The sequence below is a fragment of the Equus przewalskii genome, chromosome 13, assembly GCF_037783145.1.
Source record: "Equus przewalskii isolate Varuska chromosome 13, EquPr2, whole genome shotgun sequence".
In the NCBI taxonomy this organism is placed as follows: domain Eukaryota; kingdom Metazoa; phylum Chordata; class Mammalia; order Perissodactyla; family Equidae; genus Equus; species Equus przewalskii.
In genome coordinates this window covers 4,345,518-4,358,930 of record NC_091843.1, presented here as the reverse complement: position 1 = coordinate 4,358,930, position 13,413 = coordinate 4,345,518, and the positions used below count along the sequence as shown (strand labels likewise).

Here is a 13,413-nt window from a genome sequence, read left to right as displayed (position 1 = left end):
GAGGCCTGGAGGCAGACACAGGCGGGGTCAGCAAAGAGGGTGTAGGTTACGCGCATGGGGCAGGGGTGCCATCTGGGAATCTCACCTCTCAGGCTCTGGAGTGAGGTCACAGTCCCATGGGATTTCAAGCTTCTGAGTAACATGGCCAGAGCTATGGGTGACACTGGGGGGACCAGTGTGGGGGAGGCTGACGGGGCAGACCCAGAGACTTCGAGGAGAGGGAACCAGTGGGACTTGGCTGAGACATGGGGGGAGGGGTTCCAGGGGCAGCAGGCAGACCCAAGAAGTGTCCCTTTCCTGGGACACCCCATGCCCCGTGCTAGCCCTGGCCTTAGGCAGCAGTGGGCAGTGGGGACGTGGGCAGAGAGCCCTTGTTTGGGTTCCTGCGCTCCCCAAGAGCAGGCCCAGCCTGACAAGCTGACGACAGCCTCTCCTCCTCCTCCTCACTCACTGGACCCCACTTAACTCATTTCCTCTCCCTTTGCCCTGGCGCCTTGTGGAGCCCCTACACAGAGGAGCCTTCAGGTCCTGAGCCGTACTGAGCCTCAGCCAGCCTGAGACACACAGCACACACCCTGTGGGGAGTACAGCCACCTACGTGAGCCAGTGTGAATGGTGGTGCAGCCTAGGACAGGAGGCCGGGCCAGGACAACTGACGCTGATGCCCTGATGCTGAGGGCAAGCAGGGGACCGAGGGCCCAGAGAGGCACGCCCGTGCCACCTGGCAGGAGGGGCTGGGGCAGGAAGGATTCCCAGAGGAGGAGTAATGTCCAAGCACAGGTCTTAAACCCAGCATTTCCCAGGTCAAAGGACCTGAAGGTGCAAATGCAGGCCCGGCTGACAGGGCTCGGGTTTGGGTGGGAGGCAGCGGCCACACTTGCCCTGTGGGGCGTTGGTGCGGGGCAGAGGGAGAGTGGAGGAGGGGCCCTGCCTGGGGAACTGCTGGGAAGCCCCCCAACAGTGCGGATGGCGGATGTGCACGGAGGAGCCCTGGGCTCAGGCAGCGTGGGATTTAGTCCTCAGAACCAGCCCGCCATGTTACAGGTGGACTGGAGGCCTTGGCTCTGACTCGTCCAGGGCCCCTAAGGACTCCAGCCAGGGGTTCTGTTCCACGGAAGTCACACCCCATCGCCCCAACCGGGGTCAGCAGGAGCTAGTCCCCTTCCCCCCAAGGGTCAGAGCCTTGATTAGTGATTCCTGCCCAGGCCTTGAGCCCTGCAGTGCCCTGGCCCACACAGGCCTGCTGCTGCAGCCTCCGTCCTCAGGCCTCAGGGGTTAACTGTGCACGTGCTCTGTGTCAGGCCTGGGTCAGATGCTGGGAATTCAGCCCCAAGGCTCTCGGGGCTGGTGATGCAGCTCTGCCTCCCACCTTCAGAAGAGGGATGGAGAGGGTGGTGCCCTCTGTGGCCCAACAGAGTCCTGGGCCCCATCAGCACCTCCCAGGGCCAGAGCCTCCCCCGGCCCGGCAGAGAATCCCGAAACCTCCCTGGCCATACAGGCAGCTTTAGGGCCCACATTGTCCGAGTGGGAGGGTCAGCCTCCCCTCAGGCAAGTCCCCTCTCTCCCTGGGCCTCAGTTTGCTCATCTGTAAACTGGGGATGGGGAGGGCCCCCTTGCATGTTGGTGGGGGAGCAGTGAGATCTCACACCCCCAGTTCCAGGCCTTTTCTCTCTCCCCACCCCACACCCGGGGCCCAGGGCCTCTTTTCGGCATGGTGAGTCCCACTGCTGTGGCAGGTCCCCCAGGGAAAGGACAGATGAGGAAGAGGCAGCCACAGCCAGAGCCTGCCTTCCTGCAGCCTCAAGGCCTGTCCTGGAATCTCTGGGAAGGCCCCAGCCCATCCCCTGCTGCGCCCAGCCTCCCCGCCAGGCTCTCCACGCACACCCCACTTTATCTCCTGCCGTCACGTCACAAGGTCTGGATTCCGTGTCTGTGCAGCAGTCACAGGCTGAACCACAGTCACCCCCCAGCCCATGCTCCCCAACAGGCTCCCCTGGCCTTGCTCCCTTCAGGCCAGAGAGCAGAGCTCATGAGGACACATCCCACCCATGAGGGCCTGGGCCCTCTCCTCCCTGAGCACCAGACCTCAGGCCCCTCATAGCCAGCACACCTGAATTTTCCTTGGTCTTGTTGATGTCTCAATCCAAAGCCATTGCATGCTTTGAGCTGAAGAGGTATGCTTTCCTCACTTACCCACAAACAGATGTCACATGGTGGGCAGTGGTACCGTGTGCACACACAGACCAAAGACCTAGACCCAGAAATGTCCTGTGGTCAGGCAAAGATGGCAGGGTCGGAGGGCAGCCCAGATCTGCAGCCCCACCCATTCCTGGGGGGAAGTTGCTGGGTGGACACCCCAGGATAGAGCATCCCTGTCTCCCCGTCACGTGCCCCTACTCCCCATCCAGAAGGCTGGGGGAGGGAACAAAGCCTGAGAACCCTGGGACCCAAACCTGCTGATGCTGTCAAAGCTCAAAATGTGGACACCAAGCCCTAGAGTCCCGTCTGGGGTGTCATTTATTGTGTGTTAAACAAACTGATTGGTTACCACAAGCAGATTGGAGAAAAGATGAGAACCTAAGGCTCGGCTTGGCCTCAGAGCCCCCCACCGCCCGCCAGCCCTCCACCTCCCACAAACACCTGGCACGCCCACACGGGGGTCCCCCCACAGGCCCACGACCAGCAGGGACCCGCCTCCTTCCTCCCCATCCGTCCCCTAGGCTGGTGTCAGCTCCCCTTCACCAGGCAGGTGCAGGCACAGCCATGCCCAGAAACTGCTCAGTGACACAGCCCCTCACATCAAGGACCCGGCAGGGCAGGGTCTGGGTCTTCCCTCAGTCCACTGCCGTCCCAGGGCTTGTGGGTCTCGAGGACACTGCCTGGAGCTGCGACATCCGAACAAACTTGGCCCTCATTCATGGCAGCGGGCAGGAGCCAGGGAGGAGGTAGGACACAAGTGGGAGGAGCGGGGAGAGAGAAATAGGAGCACTTAAATTTAGCACGGTTCTCTGCGAGCTGCGTTGCCTGGCGGGGGGAGGGGGCACGTGAGTTCCCCAACCCCCCTCGGGAGATGGAGTGGGCCACCCATAGACCTGTCCACCTGGAAGAGAAAAAGTACCCAGTTCAGAATGTTCTGGAGGTTTCCACTGCTAACTAAAGAGGCCGAGAGGAGGAGAGTCCTGCTTCCACCCCCAGGTGTGTGCATGGCTCCTTCTCATGCCCCAAGACTCGGTGTGCTTGGCAGGTAGCTGGTGCCCAAAGCCCTGCTCCTATGCACAGACCCTGTGAAGGACCCTCGGTTCTCAGCCATGACCCACCCCCCAGCAATCACGCACATCCCAACGTCTTGGAGCATGAGAGAGAAAGGGGGCGGCAGGGAGTGTCCAGTGGAGGGAACTAGCCCAGCAATAATGACCTCAGCCAGAGGTCACACCCCCCCATTTCCTCTGAGAACTCGCCAGGGCCAGGGGCAAGTGATAGAAAAATCTGGGGACCCAGTGTGGCAGCTGGAGAGACTGTAAGGAGGGGTGTGGGCAAGGGTCAGGGAGAGACATGTTAGAGAAATGAAGAGGGAAAACAGCCTCCTGCTGCCTGCTCAGCTGAGCCGCTCCTCCTGCAATGCAGCCCTAATTGAATTTCTCTGTTAACAATAGAAACACAAAGGCAGCCGGCCTCTCTCCCTCTTTCTGATAAGCCAATGACCCGAGGGAAATTGGGGTCAGGAGGGGGAGAAATTGGAAACAGTCTTTTCTCACTCCGGGAGACACTGGTTTTGGTTTTGGCCAAGGCCCAGGGGGCTGGAGGAGGGCTGGCATCCCCCCCTACCTGGGTCCTCAGAGGGGCCAGCCCTCCCCGACCCACTCCCTGGCACACAGGACTAGGGCTGAGTCCATCCTTGAGAGGGTCCCCCAGCGCAGCCCAGTTGGGGTAGAGTGGGTCCCCAAAGCCCACCACAGGCCAGCTTCACCCCGTGCCCTGCCCCCTCTCCCTTCCCGCCACTTCTCCCTGTGGGATGGGCACCCCGCCTACCCCAGGGTGGCTGCAGAGCACCCTGAACACACTCTGTGTTCAGATAGCCAGGGGCCTATGTCAAGCCACAGCCTCTCTGAGCTTCTTTCTCCTCCACAGAGTGGGAGCAATCTGTCCAAGGGCATGGATTGAGAAAGATAACAAGCTAGCATGTGGGAAACCCTTGCTAAGCCCCAGGGGTCTATTATCATGCAACATAATCTCTGTAATTACATTGTTAATAGCTGTTATTATATTATCACATGTCACAATCTACCTGCTAACCCCCAGGGAAGTAAGACAGATCTTTCTTCACCCTTTTTTACCCACAAAGGCCCCAGGGTTGGCCTGTCCACCTGACCCCTTCTGCCTGGAGTTCTTGGAGGCCAGTCTCTGTCATCCTCTGTGCCATTGTTTCTGAAACAACAGGAAGCCCCTTTAGGGACATTTCTGTAAGTGACTCCAGGGAGACAGGCCTTAGGTAACACAGTATAAGCATGGCAGTGCCAAAGACACACTTCTGGCCTTCAGGAAAAGTGAAGGGAGCTTCCTGTGTGTCCCCCGGACTGAGCCCCCAAAACCTGTCCGCTCTTCTGCCCAGCAGAGGGAGTATCTGTGGGTGGTGCAGGGACCTCCATATAGAGACTGGACAGCAAGGCCTGTGCAGGCTCAGCGTGGCCTCCGGGCCCTGGCTACCCACCCCTCCCGCCCCCAGGGCTGCCTGCCATGGAGGTCCGCATCAACGTCTCGAGGCAGCAGGTGGAGAAGGTGTTTGGGCTGGAGGAGTACTGGTGCCAGTGTGTGGCGTGGAGCTCCTCAGGCACCACCAAGAGTCAGAAGGCCTACATCCGCATCGCCTGTGAGTCCGGGGCCCGGCCTCGGGCGAGGCAGCCCTAGGGTGTCACCGGGGAAGGGGATCTGCTTGGAGATCCTCAGGTCCTACCTTGATAGGTGGGGGAAGTGCCTATGCACACAACCCAGGCACCCCCATATCCCCCTGGGCACTTGGCACTTCCTCCTGCCATGTACCATGGCCCCTGTGGGAAGAGGGGACAGAGCCAGCCAGGCTGACCCAGCACGAGGCAGCCAGGCTGGAGGACACTCTTGTTCTTCTCCCAGATTTGCGTAAGAACTTTGAGCAGGAGCCACTGGCCAAGGAGGTGTCCCTGGAGCAGGGCATTGTGCTGCCCTGCCGCCCGCCGGAGGGCATCCCCCCAGCCGAGGTGAGAGGGGCTCCAATGCCACAGGTGGGCAGGGCTCCCAAGTCTTGGGTCCCGCCTGCCCAGCCCTCCAGGCTGACCCCCCTCTCCGAGGGGCCACTCTAGCTCCAGGCAAGGCCAGCGTGGGCAGGCAGTGCAGTGATGTGGCTCCCTCCCCCAGGTGGAGTGGCTCCGGAACGAGGACCTGGTGGACCCTTCCCTGGACCCCAATGTGTACATCACGCGAGAGCACAGCCTGGTGGTGCGACAGGCCCGCCTGGCCGACACGGCCAACTACACCTGCGTAGCCAAGAACATCGTGGCACGTCGCCGCAGCGCCTCCGCTGCTGTCATCGTCTACGGTGGGCCCCAGCTCTGGCAGGGCAGAGGGGCTCCCGGGCACAGGAGAGGCACCACACATGTTGTGGGGCAGCCACATGGCGGGCTCCTGGAGAGTCAGGGCGGGGTGGACCAGACCACGGCCTGACTGGGAAGGACAGGGAGAGGGGCTTGCTGTGGCTGTTGGGGAGGTGAGAGGTGTGTCTAGGCTGAGGTGTGGGGCAGGTTGGTGGTCATCTGTGGCGGGACCATCCCTTGGCTTACTTGTGGGCAGGGGCCATTGTGCAGAGGGAGATGAGGGGACAGGGTGGGAGTCTAGAAAAGGCGACAGACCACAGCTCGTGCTCCCGTGTCCCTGGTGTGGGAAGTAGAATGTCCAGGAGCAGGCAGGGGGAGGAGGTGTGGGAGTTGCCCCAATGAAAGGTTGGGGTCTGGGCCGGAGGATCATGGGACCTGCAGCTAGGGCTGGCTGTCCTGAGCGCCCGCGATGCCTGCTGGGAGAAGGGACTATGGAGCAGGTGCAGCCAGGCCCTGAGGACAGCAAGGACAAGCATGGCCTCCCCTCCAGGGCCTCTCACCCGGCATAGCCGCAGCCCACCCCTTTCCAGCTCACAGCCCCTCTGTCCTCCTGCTTCGGCCCCTGAGCCAGCGTGTCTGAGGAAGCCCCCGCTCCCTGACCCTAGTCCTTCTCTGTCCGGCCAGTGAACGGTGGGTGGTCGACGTGGACGGAGTGGTCCGTCTGCAGCGCCAGCTGTGGGCGCGGCTGGCAGAAACGGAGCCGGAGCTGCACCAACCCGGCACCTCTCAACGGGGGCGCCTTCTGTGAGGGGCAGAATGTCCAGAAAACAGCCTGCGCCACCCTGTGCCCAGGTACCCGTGGCCGCTGCCTCCCGCATCGCTCCTCACCACGCCATCTCTGTGCCCTGGCTCCATCGCGCCCACCAGCCTGCCCCCATGGCTCCATCCCACCTGCCTGCACGCAGGGCCAGGCTCAGTGTGAGGCCGGGATGGGATTCATTGTGATTGCAGGCAGGGCTCGGTCTGTGTCCAGGCTCAGCCTCAGCAAAGGGGCTGAGTCACAGCGTCTGAGGTACAGTCAGGACAGGTATAGTCAGGGCAAGTACAGTTAGTATGTGGCAGAGGTAGGGCCCAGCCTTGGGCTGCAGAAGCACCTGTGCCTGGGATCAGAGGGTCATCGTCTACCCAAGCGCCCTCACTGCCCCAGGGCCAGGGTGGCCCCGTTGGTGTGGGTAGAGCCAAGCAGACCCGGCGTCATCGTGCCTCCCGTCATTAGCATGCATCATCCAGGCCAGCTGGACACAGCGGGTGTGCAGACTGGTGGGCCTGGGCCTGGCCTTGGCATGGCACCCAGGTCCGGATGCCCAGTAGAGCCACACCAGCAGACTTCCTGGGCTGGGTCCCCGGGCTGACCACGCCATCTCCTGTCTGTCCATATCTATCTTATGTCTAGTGGATGGCAGCTGGAGCCCATGGAGCAAGTGGTCAGCCTGTGGACTTGACTGCACCCACTGGCGGAGCCGCGAGTGCTCTGATCCAGCGCCCCGCAACGGAGGTGAGGAGTGCCGAGGCACTGATCTGGACACCCGAAACTGTACCAGCGACCTCTGCGTGCACAGTGAGTCCTCCGCACCCCAGGAGTCCTCTTCAGTTGGCCGGGATTGGACCTGCCCAGCCCTGGGGATGTGGTGGCTAAGGGAGTGGGTCCCCTTCCACATGCTGCATCCCCTCTCCAAAGTTCAGGACCCTTAGGGACTCCCCCATCCCTAACACACCCAAGCATATGCCCACGCACGACCCAGGACCTCACACGCCACCCAAGACATGCACACGTTTGAAGCTTCTCTGTGCCCACCTGGCCCTGGGATCATCTCCCAGACCCCTCTCCCCTTTCTCTTGCAGCTTCCCCTCTGCCCCGTGCCCCAAGTGCACATGCAAGTCCTGTGGGAACACAGGGCTTGTGCAGCTTGTTAATTACAAGGCCATAACTAACAATTAAAGATCTCTGTTGGATTTTTTTTCTCTAGAACACACCCTCCCCCATTCTTTCAATTAAAAACCTAATTATCTGTGTCAGTTCGTTTCTGATGGACATTTCTTCCATTATGCAAAGCCCTTCTAAAATCAATACAGCTTCCTCCAGGCGGTCAGTCACCCCTCCCCGGCCCTGCCTCAGGCCTGGGGGAGGCAGACAAGGAGAAGAGTACTGACACCCCTGCTTCTGGCCCCGGGAGGGGCTCGGAAGCAGATTGGCAGACCCCATAGGAAGCAGATCCTCTGCTTTGGGGGTCTCACCCCAAGCCCCAGCTGACCTGGGCCCCAGAAGAGTGAGTTCACCCAGCAGCCCAGCACCAGGCCACCCGGGGAAGTGTCTCTTCCCCTCCTCCGTTCTCTGGCAGCAGCAACCTCAGCCTGAATCGAGCCATGAGGGATGCGATTTGCTCAGTGATATGGCAAGGCGGTAGCAGCTGCAGGGCTAGGATGCACGCCTGCCGACTCCGTGCTCCCTGCCACCAGTACCTGCTGCCCTGCTAGTGCTGATGCCCAAGGAGCGGAGGCCTCATCCTCCTGGGGTATAGACCGCTGACCGCTCCTTCCCGGCCTCCTGCACGCTGCCCCTGCCAAGGCCGCACTCTCTCCTGCAGCTGCTTCCGGCCCCGAGGACGTGGCCCTCTACGTGGGCCTCATTGCCGTGGCCGTGTGCCTCCTCCTGCTGCTGCTTGTCCTCATCCTCGTTTATTGCCGCAAGAAGGAGGGGCTGGACTCAGACGTGGCCGACTCCTCCATCCTCACCTCAGGCTTCCAGCCCGTCAGCATCAAGCCCAGCAAAGCAGGTGGAGTGCTCCCTGCCCCTAGCACTCCTGCGAGGCCTGAACGCCAAGGGCTGCCCAGACGGGGCTGCCCCCATGCCACTCCCTGAGTCTCTTTATCCTTGCAGACAATCCCCATCTGCTCACCATCCAGCCAGACCTCAGCACCACCACCACCAGCTACCAGGGCAGTCTGTGTCCCCGGCAGGACGGGCCCAGCCCCAAGTTCCAGCTCACCAACGGGCACTTGCTCAGCCCACTGGGTGGTGGCCGCCACACGCTGCACCACAGCTCACCCACCTCTGAGGCTGAAGACTTCGTTTCCCGCCTCTCCACCCAGAACTTCTTCCGCTCCCTGCCTCGTGGCACCAGCAACATGGCCTACGGGACCTTCAACTTCCTCGGAGGCCGGCTGATGATCCCTAATACAGGTGGGAAGGACCCCAGATGCCCCAGGGAGCTCTAAAGAGCCAGACTGGCCTCTATGTCCCTCCTGGAGGAGGATGGGGCAGCCCCGATGGCCTCCTGTGCCACCCAGCCTCAGCCTGAGTGCTGACCAGGCTAGAAAGGAAAGGGAAGAGAGGTTGGGAGAGGATCCAGTCGTGGCTTGCTGTGGTGCTGGCGCCAAGGCCATGGTCGGAACTGTCTCCCTCCTGTTGCCTAAGGGCACAGGACTACTATCCATCCATTAAAAAGCCGGCCAGCCTGTGTACACTGGGCCCCGTGATGGCCCTGGGCCCAGAGGGAGGGCAGGTGCTGGTCCCGAGGAGCTGGCCGGAGAGACAGCACAGGACAAATGTCTGGACAGGGGGCCTCTCCACCCACCACCTCACAGACATGCCTCTGACAGGGTCCCCCAGGTCACCTTGATAGAGAATCCATGGGCCCTTTTCATGGTCATGTTTTGAGAAAGGACCGCAGCCTCTAGTGTGGCTGGCCATGCCCACCCTGAAATTCTCTATTCCCTCTGCTTAGATGACCTCACGTGACCCTGATCTTTTTTTTTATTGCAGTAACATTGGTTTATAACATAATATAAATTTTGGGTATACATCATTACATTTTGGTTTCTGTGCAGACTACATCTTGTTCACCACCCAAACCCCTGGTCTTCTTGCCCCTCTCCAGCTGCGCTCGCTGCCTGCTCCCTAAATGTAGGTGTTCCTCAGAGCTCCCTCCTGGTGCCCTGTCCCCAAACCATCTCGCCCACTCCGCGGCATTAATCACCATGTCTGTGCAGATCACTCCCACGCCTCCGGCCCCAGCCGCAGTTCTCCTGGGCGGCAGAATCGTACACCCAGCTGCCTCCTGGGCAGCTCCATCTGGATGTCTCTCAGCACCTCGGATTCATCGTGCCCAAAACGGCACTGTCTCCCACCCTCCCCCAGAACCTCCTGCTTCTGGCTTTCCTCACCTCAGGGACAGCACAGTTGAGTTGCTCAAGCCAGAAACTGGGGGTCACCTTGACCTCCTTCTCTTCTTCACTTGCCCGCTCACCTCCATGCCAGCTTTGGTCACACACCAAGCCCCACTGTTCTTCTTCCTCAACTGCTCCTGCTCCCTCCTGCCTCTCGTCTTCCCTGCTACCTGTCCTGGCCCAAGCCACCACACTTACCTCTCATCTGGTACACAGCTCCAGGCATTCACCAAATGAAGCCAGACTTGATCATGTCCCTCCTCTGCTCAAAGCCTTCCTGAGGCTCCTGCTTCCCGCCGCAAAGCCCACGTGACAAGGCCACAATGACCCACTCCCTGCTGGCCGGCTGCAGCGGCCTCTTCCCTCCCATGCATGCTTCTCCTGCACAAAGCAGCCGTGATGGGCTCACAGCCTCCCAAACACAGCCTGCTGCCCTTCACGCGCACGGGCTTCTCTCCACCACCCCCATCCACTGCCTCATGTGCTACTTCCCCTTCGGGTCTTGGCCTGGCAGCTCTCCCGCTGTGCCTCATGCCCTCCTCCATGAGTGGGATGATGATGTTCCCCTCACAAGGCTGTGAGGATGATGAGGTGAGATGGTCCATGTCAAGCTCATAGAACAGGACAGGCACACGATGGGTGCCCAGTGACTATCGGCCCTTCATTCCCCTAGTGGGATGGGTAGGCTGCCGCTCCTCCTCGCTCTCCCTCAGCAGACACTTTCTGATGCTGCTTCTGCAAGATGCTGGAACACAGATGAATCAGCTAGAGAGGAGGACATGTGTGCGATGGCTCCCAGACCAGAGAGATCTATTGAAGCAGGCAAAGTTGTTAAAGGCAAAGTTGTAGGGGGCCCCTGCCCAGCACGGAGCAAAGTCACCCAGAGGTGGAGTGCCCACCAGAGATGGCCGTGCCTGGAGAGGGAAGGAGCTTGAGCAGGTGGGAGGGCGGGGCACCCAGGCAGAGGCATGCTCAGGGCAGTGATTCCAGGACAGCCAGCCAGGAAAGCAGCACAGGCTGGGCTGGAGAGGCTGCTGGGAAGACCGTTGGGGCCAGAGGCAAAGGGCTTTAAATGCCAGGCCAGGGAGCTTGGCTTTATCAGAGGCAGGGACGGTTTTAAGCAGGGAGTGCCTGGTCCCACACAGTGCCTTTTGGGTTAATGGGGGAGGTAGGTACAGCATACCTGGCTCCTTTGGTTCCAGAGTTCTCTGTGCCCAGGCTAACTAGGCATGCGTTTGCCACCTGAGTTCTCTCAGCTGTTCTTGGGGTCACCATGACTCAGCTTCATGCCGCTGTGGGTGGTTGGACAGCCTGGCAGTCCCTATGGCACCTCTGTCCCCAGGCCAGGCTAACAGCAATCAGTCCTCAAACGGAGGCTTGTGGAGGGGCTGGCAGAGTGGGCTGTGGGGTGTCTCCGCACGCCTGGTAAGCCCGGCCCTCCCCCCGCTTTGTCGCAGGGATCAGCCTCCTCATCCCCCCAGACGCCATACCCCGAGGAAAGATCTACGAGGTCTACCTCACGCTGCACAAGCCGGAGGACGTGAGGTGTGAGCGTGGGCCCTGCTGCTGGGCTGGGCGGGGCCTGCCCCTGCCTTCATCACTGTGACACCCCTGCCCACCCACTGTCCTCGTCCTGCTGGCCTGCGGGAGAGCAGGGGAAGAGCTGCCCCTAAGCTCCACCCAGCTCTGCCCTGCCCCTGCCCAGCTGCCAGGACGGCCCACTGATGCCTTTCCCTCCCCACCTGTGTTTCCCCACTTGAGGTTGCCCCTAGCTGGCTGTCAGACCCTGCTGAGTCCCATCGTTAGCTGCGGGCCCCCCGGAGTCCTGCTCACTCGTCCTGTCATCCTCACCATGGACCACTGTGGGGAGCCCAGCCCCGAGAGCTGGAGCCTGCGCCTCAAAAAGCAGTCCTGCGAGGGCAGCTGGGAGGTGAGCAAGATCAGCCCCAAGCGCCCCCCCACCCCCGCCCCTGCCCCCAAAGTGGGGCTCCAGGTGGAGCCCGGGCTTCCCTCCTGGCTCTGGAGCCACGCCCCCTCCCCAGTCTCTGGCCACTCCTCAGAGCTACCCTTGGCCTGGAGCTGACCCATCGGGCCCTGCCCGCAGGACGTGCTGCACCTGGGCGAAGAGGCTCCCTCCCACCTCTACTACTGCCAGCTGGAGGCCAGCGCCTGCTACATCTTCACTGAGCAGCTGGGCCGCTTCGCCCTGGTGGGAGAGGCCCTCAGTGTGGCGGCGTCCAAGCGCCTCAAGCTGCTTCTGTTCGCCCCTGTGGCCTGTACCTCCCTCGAGTACAACATCCGAGTCTACTGCCTGCACGACACCCATGACGCACTCAAGGTACCGCCTGCCCCACTGGGTCGGGTCAGTTGTGGGGGGTGGGGAGCCAGTGGGGAGGGGCCCTCCCGGCCCCCAGGCCCTGCTGACCCCCTAGGGCGCTGCAGGAGGTGGTACAGCTGGAGAAGCAGCTGGGAGGACAGCTGATCCAGGAGCCTCGCATCCTACACTTCAAGGACAGTTACCACAACCTGCGCCTGTCCGTCCACGACGTGCCCAGCTCCCTGTGGAAGAGCAAGCTTCTCGTCAGCTACCAGGTGAGGGCACTCAAGATGCCCGGAGCTGGGCACACTTGCCTCCGGGCACACCTGACCCCACCTCTGTGCCCCCCCAGGAGATTCCCTTTTACCACATCTGGAATGGCACACAGCAGTACCTGCACTGCACCTTCACCCTGGAACGCGTCAGCCCCAGCACCAGTGACCTGGCCTGCAAGGTGTGGGTGTGGCAGGTGGAGGGCGACGGGCAGAGCTTCAACATCAACTTCAACATCACCAAGGTGGGCAGCAGTGGGCTTCAGCACTGCCCTAATGTGCTCTCCACTGGACCTACCCTGCCACCGAGCCCACCTCCTCCAGAAACCACTTGGCACCTTCCTCCGAGTGCCCCCGGGAGGGAGGTACAAATGCAGTTGGACTTGGGGAGTGGGTTGAAGAGGCTGTGAGAGCAGCGGGACGCGGAGCCGGAGCCGGAGCTGGCCTGGAGGCCCCAGAGGTCATCCCTGAGGAGGGACTTTGTGCTGGGCCTCTAAGGATGAGTCAGTTAGACAGACAGCAGCGAGGGAAAGGGCGTTTCTGGCAGCCATGAGTTCTGAGTGGTCAGCAGAGGTGACTTGGGGAGCAGTGGTGGGGAGAGAAGGAGGAGAATGAGGCCAGTTGGCTCCTCTGCTCACTGGCTGTGTGACTTTGGGCAGGTCACTGCCCCCTGAGCTCCAGTGAGCAGGGTCCTGATGCAGCAGCGGGGCGCAGTGTCCACGCCGGCCCCATGCTCTGGGCTCTTGGGTGGCCTAGGAGGGAGCAGTGGGCTTGAGCTGGGGAAGTTCTAACAGACACCTCCACCCCTCCCTACCCCCAGGACACAAGATTTGGTGAGCTGCTGGCTCTGGAGAGTGAAGGGGGGGTCCCAGCCCTAGTGGGCCCTAGTGCCTTCAAGATCCCCTTCCTCATTCGGCAGAAGATCATTACCAGCCTGGACCCACCCTGTAGCCGGGGTGCCGACTGGCGGACTCTGGCCCAGAAACTCCACCTGGACAGGTGGGTGAGAGATGGGCAGGGAGGGACTGTGAAG

At 61.4% G+C, this 13,413-nt stretch overlaps 1 protein-coding gene across 3 annotated transcripts in view; it reads left to right on the top strand.

The window, feature by feature from the left end:
* Positions 1-13,413, top strand: part of UNC5A (unc-5 netrin receptor A) — a 61,343-nt gene that overhangs the window by 46,567 nt on the left and 1,363 nt on the right. For 2 of the 3 annotated variants that reach the window (XM_070570275.1, XM_070570276.1), the window contains exons 3-15: positions 4,724-4,867; positions 5,128-5,231; positions 5,389-5,569; positions 6,249-6,416; positions 7,018-7,182; positions 8,210-8,398; positions 8,503-8,805; positions 11,249-11,336; positions 11,553-11,721; positions 11,896-12,129; positions 12,234-12,383; positions 12,461-12,625; positions 13,201-13,379. In XM_070570275.1, the coding sequence (XP_070426376.1) occupies positions 4,724-4,867; positions 5,128-5,231; positions 5,389-5,569; positions 6,249-6,416; positions 7,018-7,182; positions 8,210-8,398; positions 8,503-8,805; positions 11,249-11,336; positions 11,553-11,721; positions 11,896-12,129; positions 12,234-12,383; positions 12,461-12,625; positions 13,201-13,379 (2,239 nt within the window). The remainder of the gene's footprint in view (positions 1-4,723; positions 4,868-5,127; positions 5,232-5,388; positions 5,570-6,248; positions 6,417-7,017; positions 7,183-8,209; positions 8,399-8,502; positions 8,806-11,248; positions 11,337-11,552; positions 11,722-11,895; positions 12,130-12,233; positions 12,384-12,460; positions 12,626-13,200; positions 13,380-13,413) is intronic. The other variant, XM_070570277.1, reaches the window with a different exon arrangement.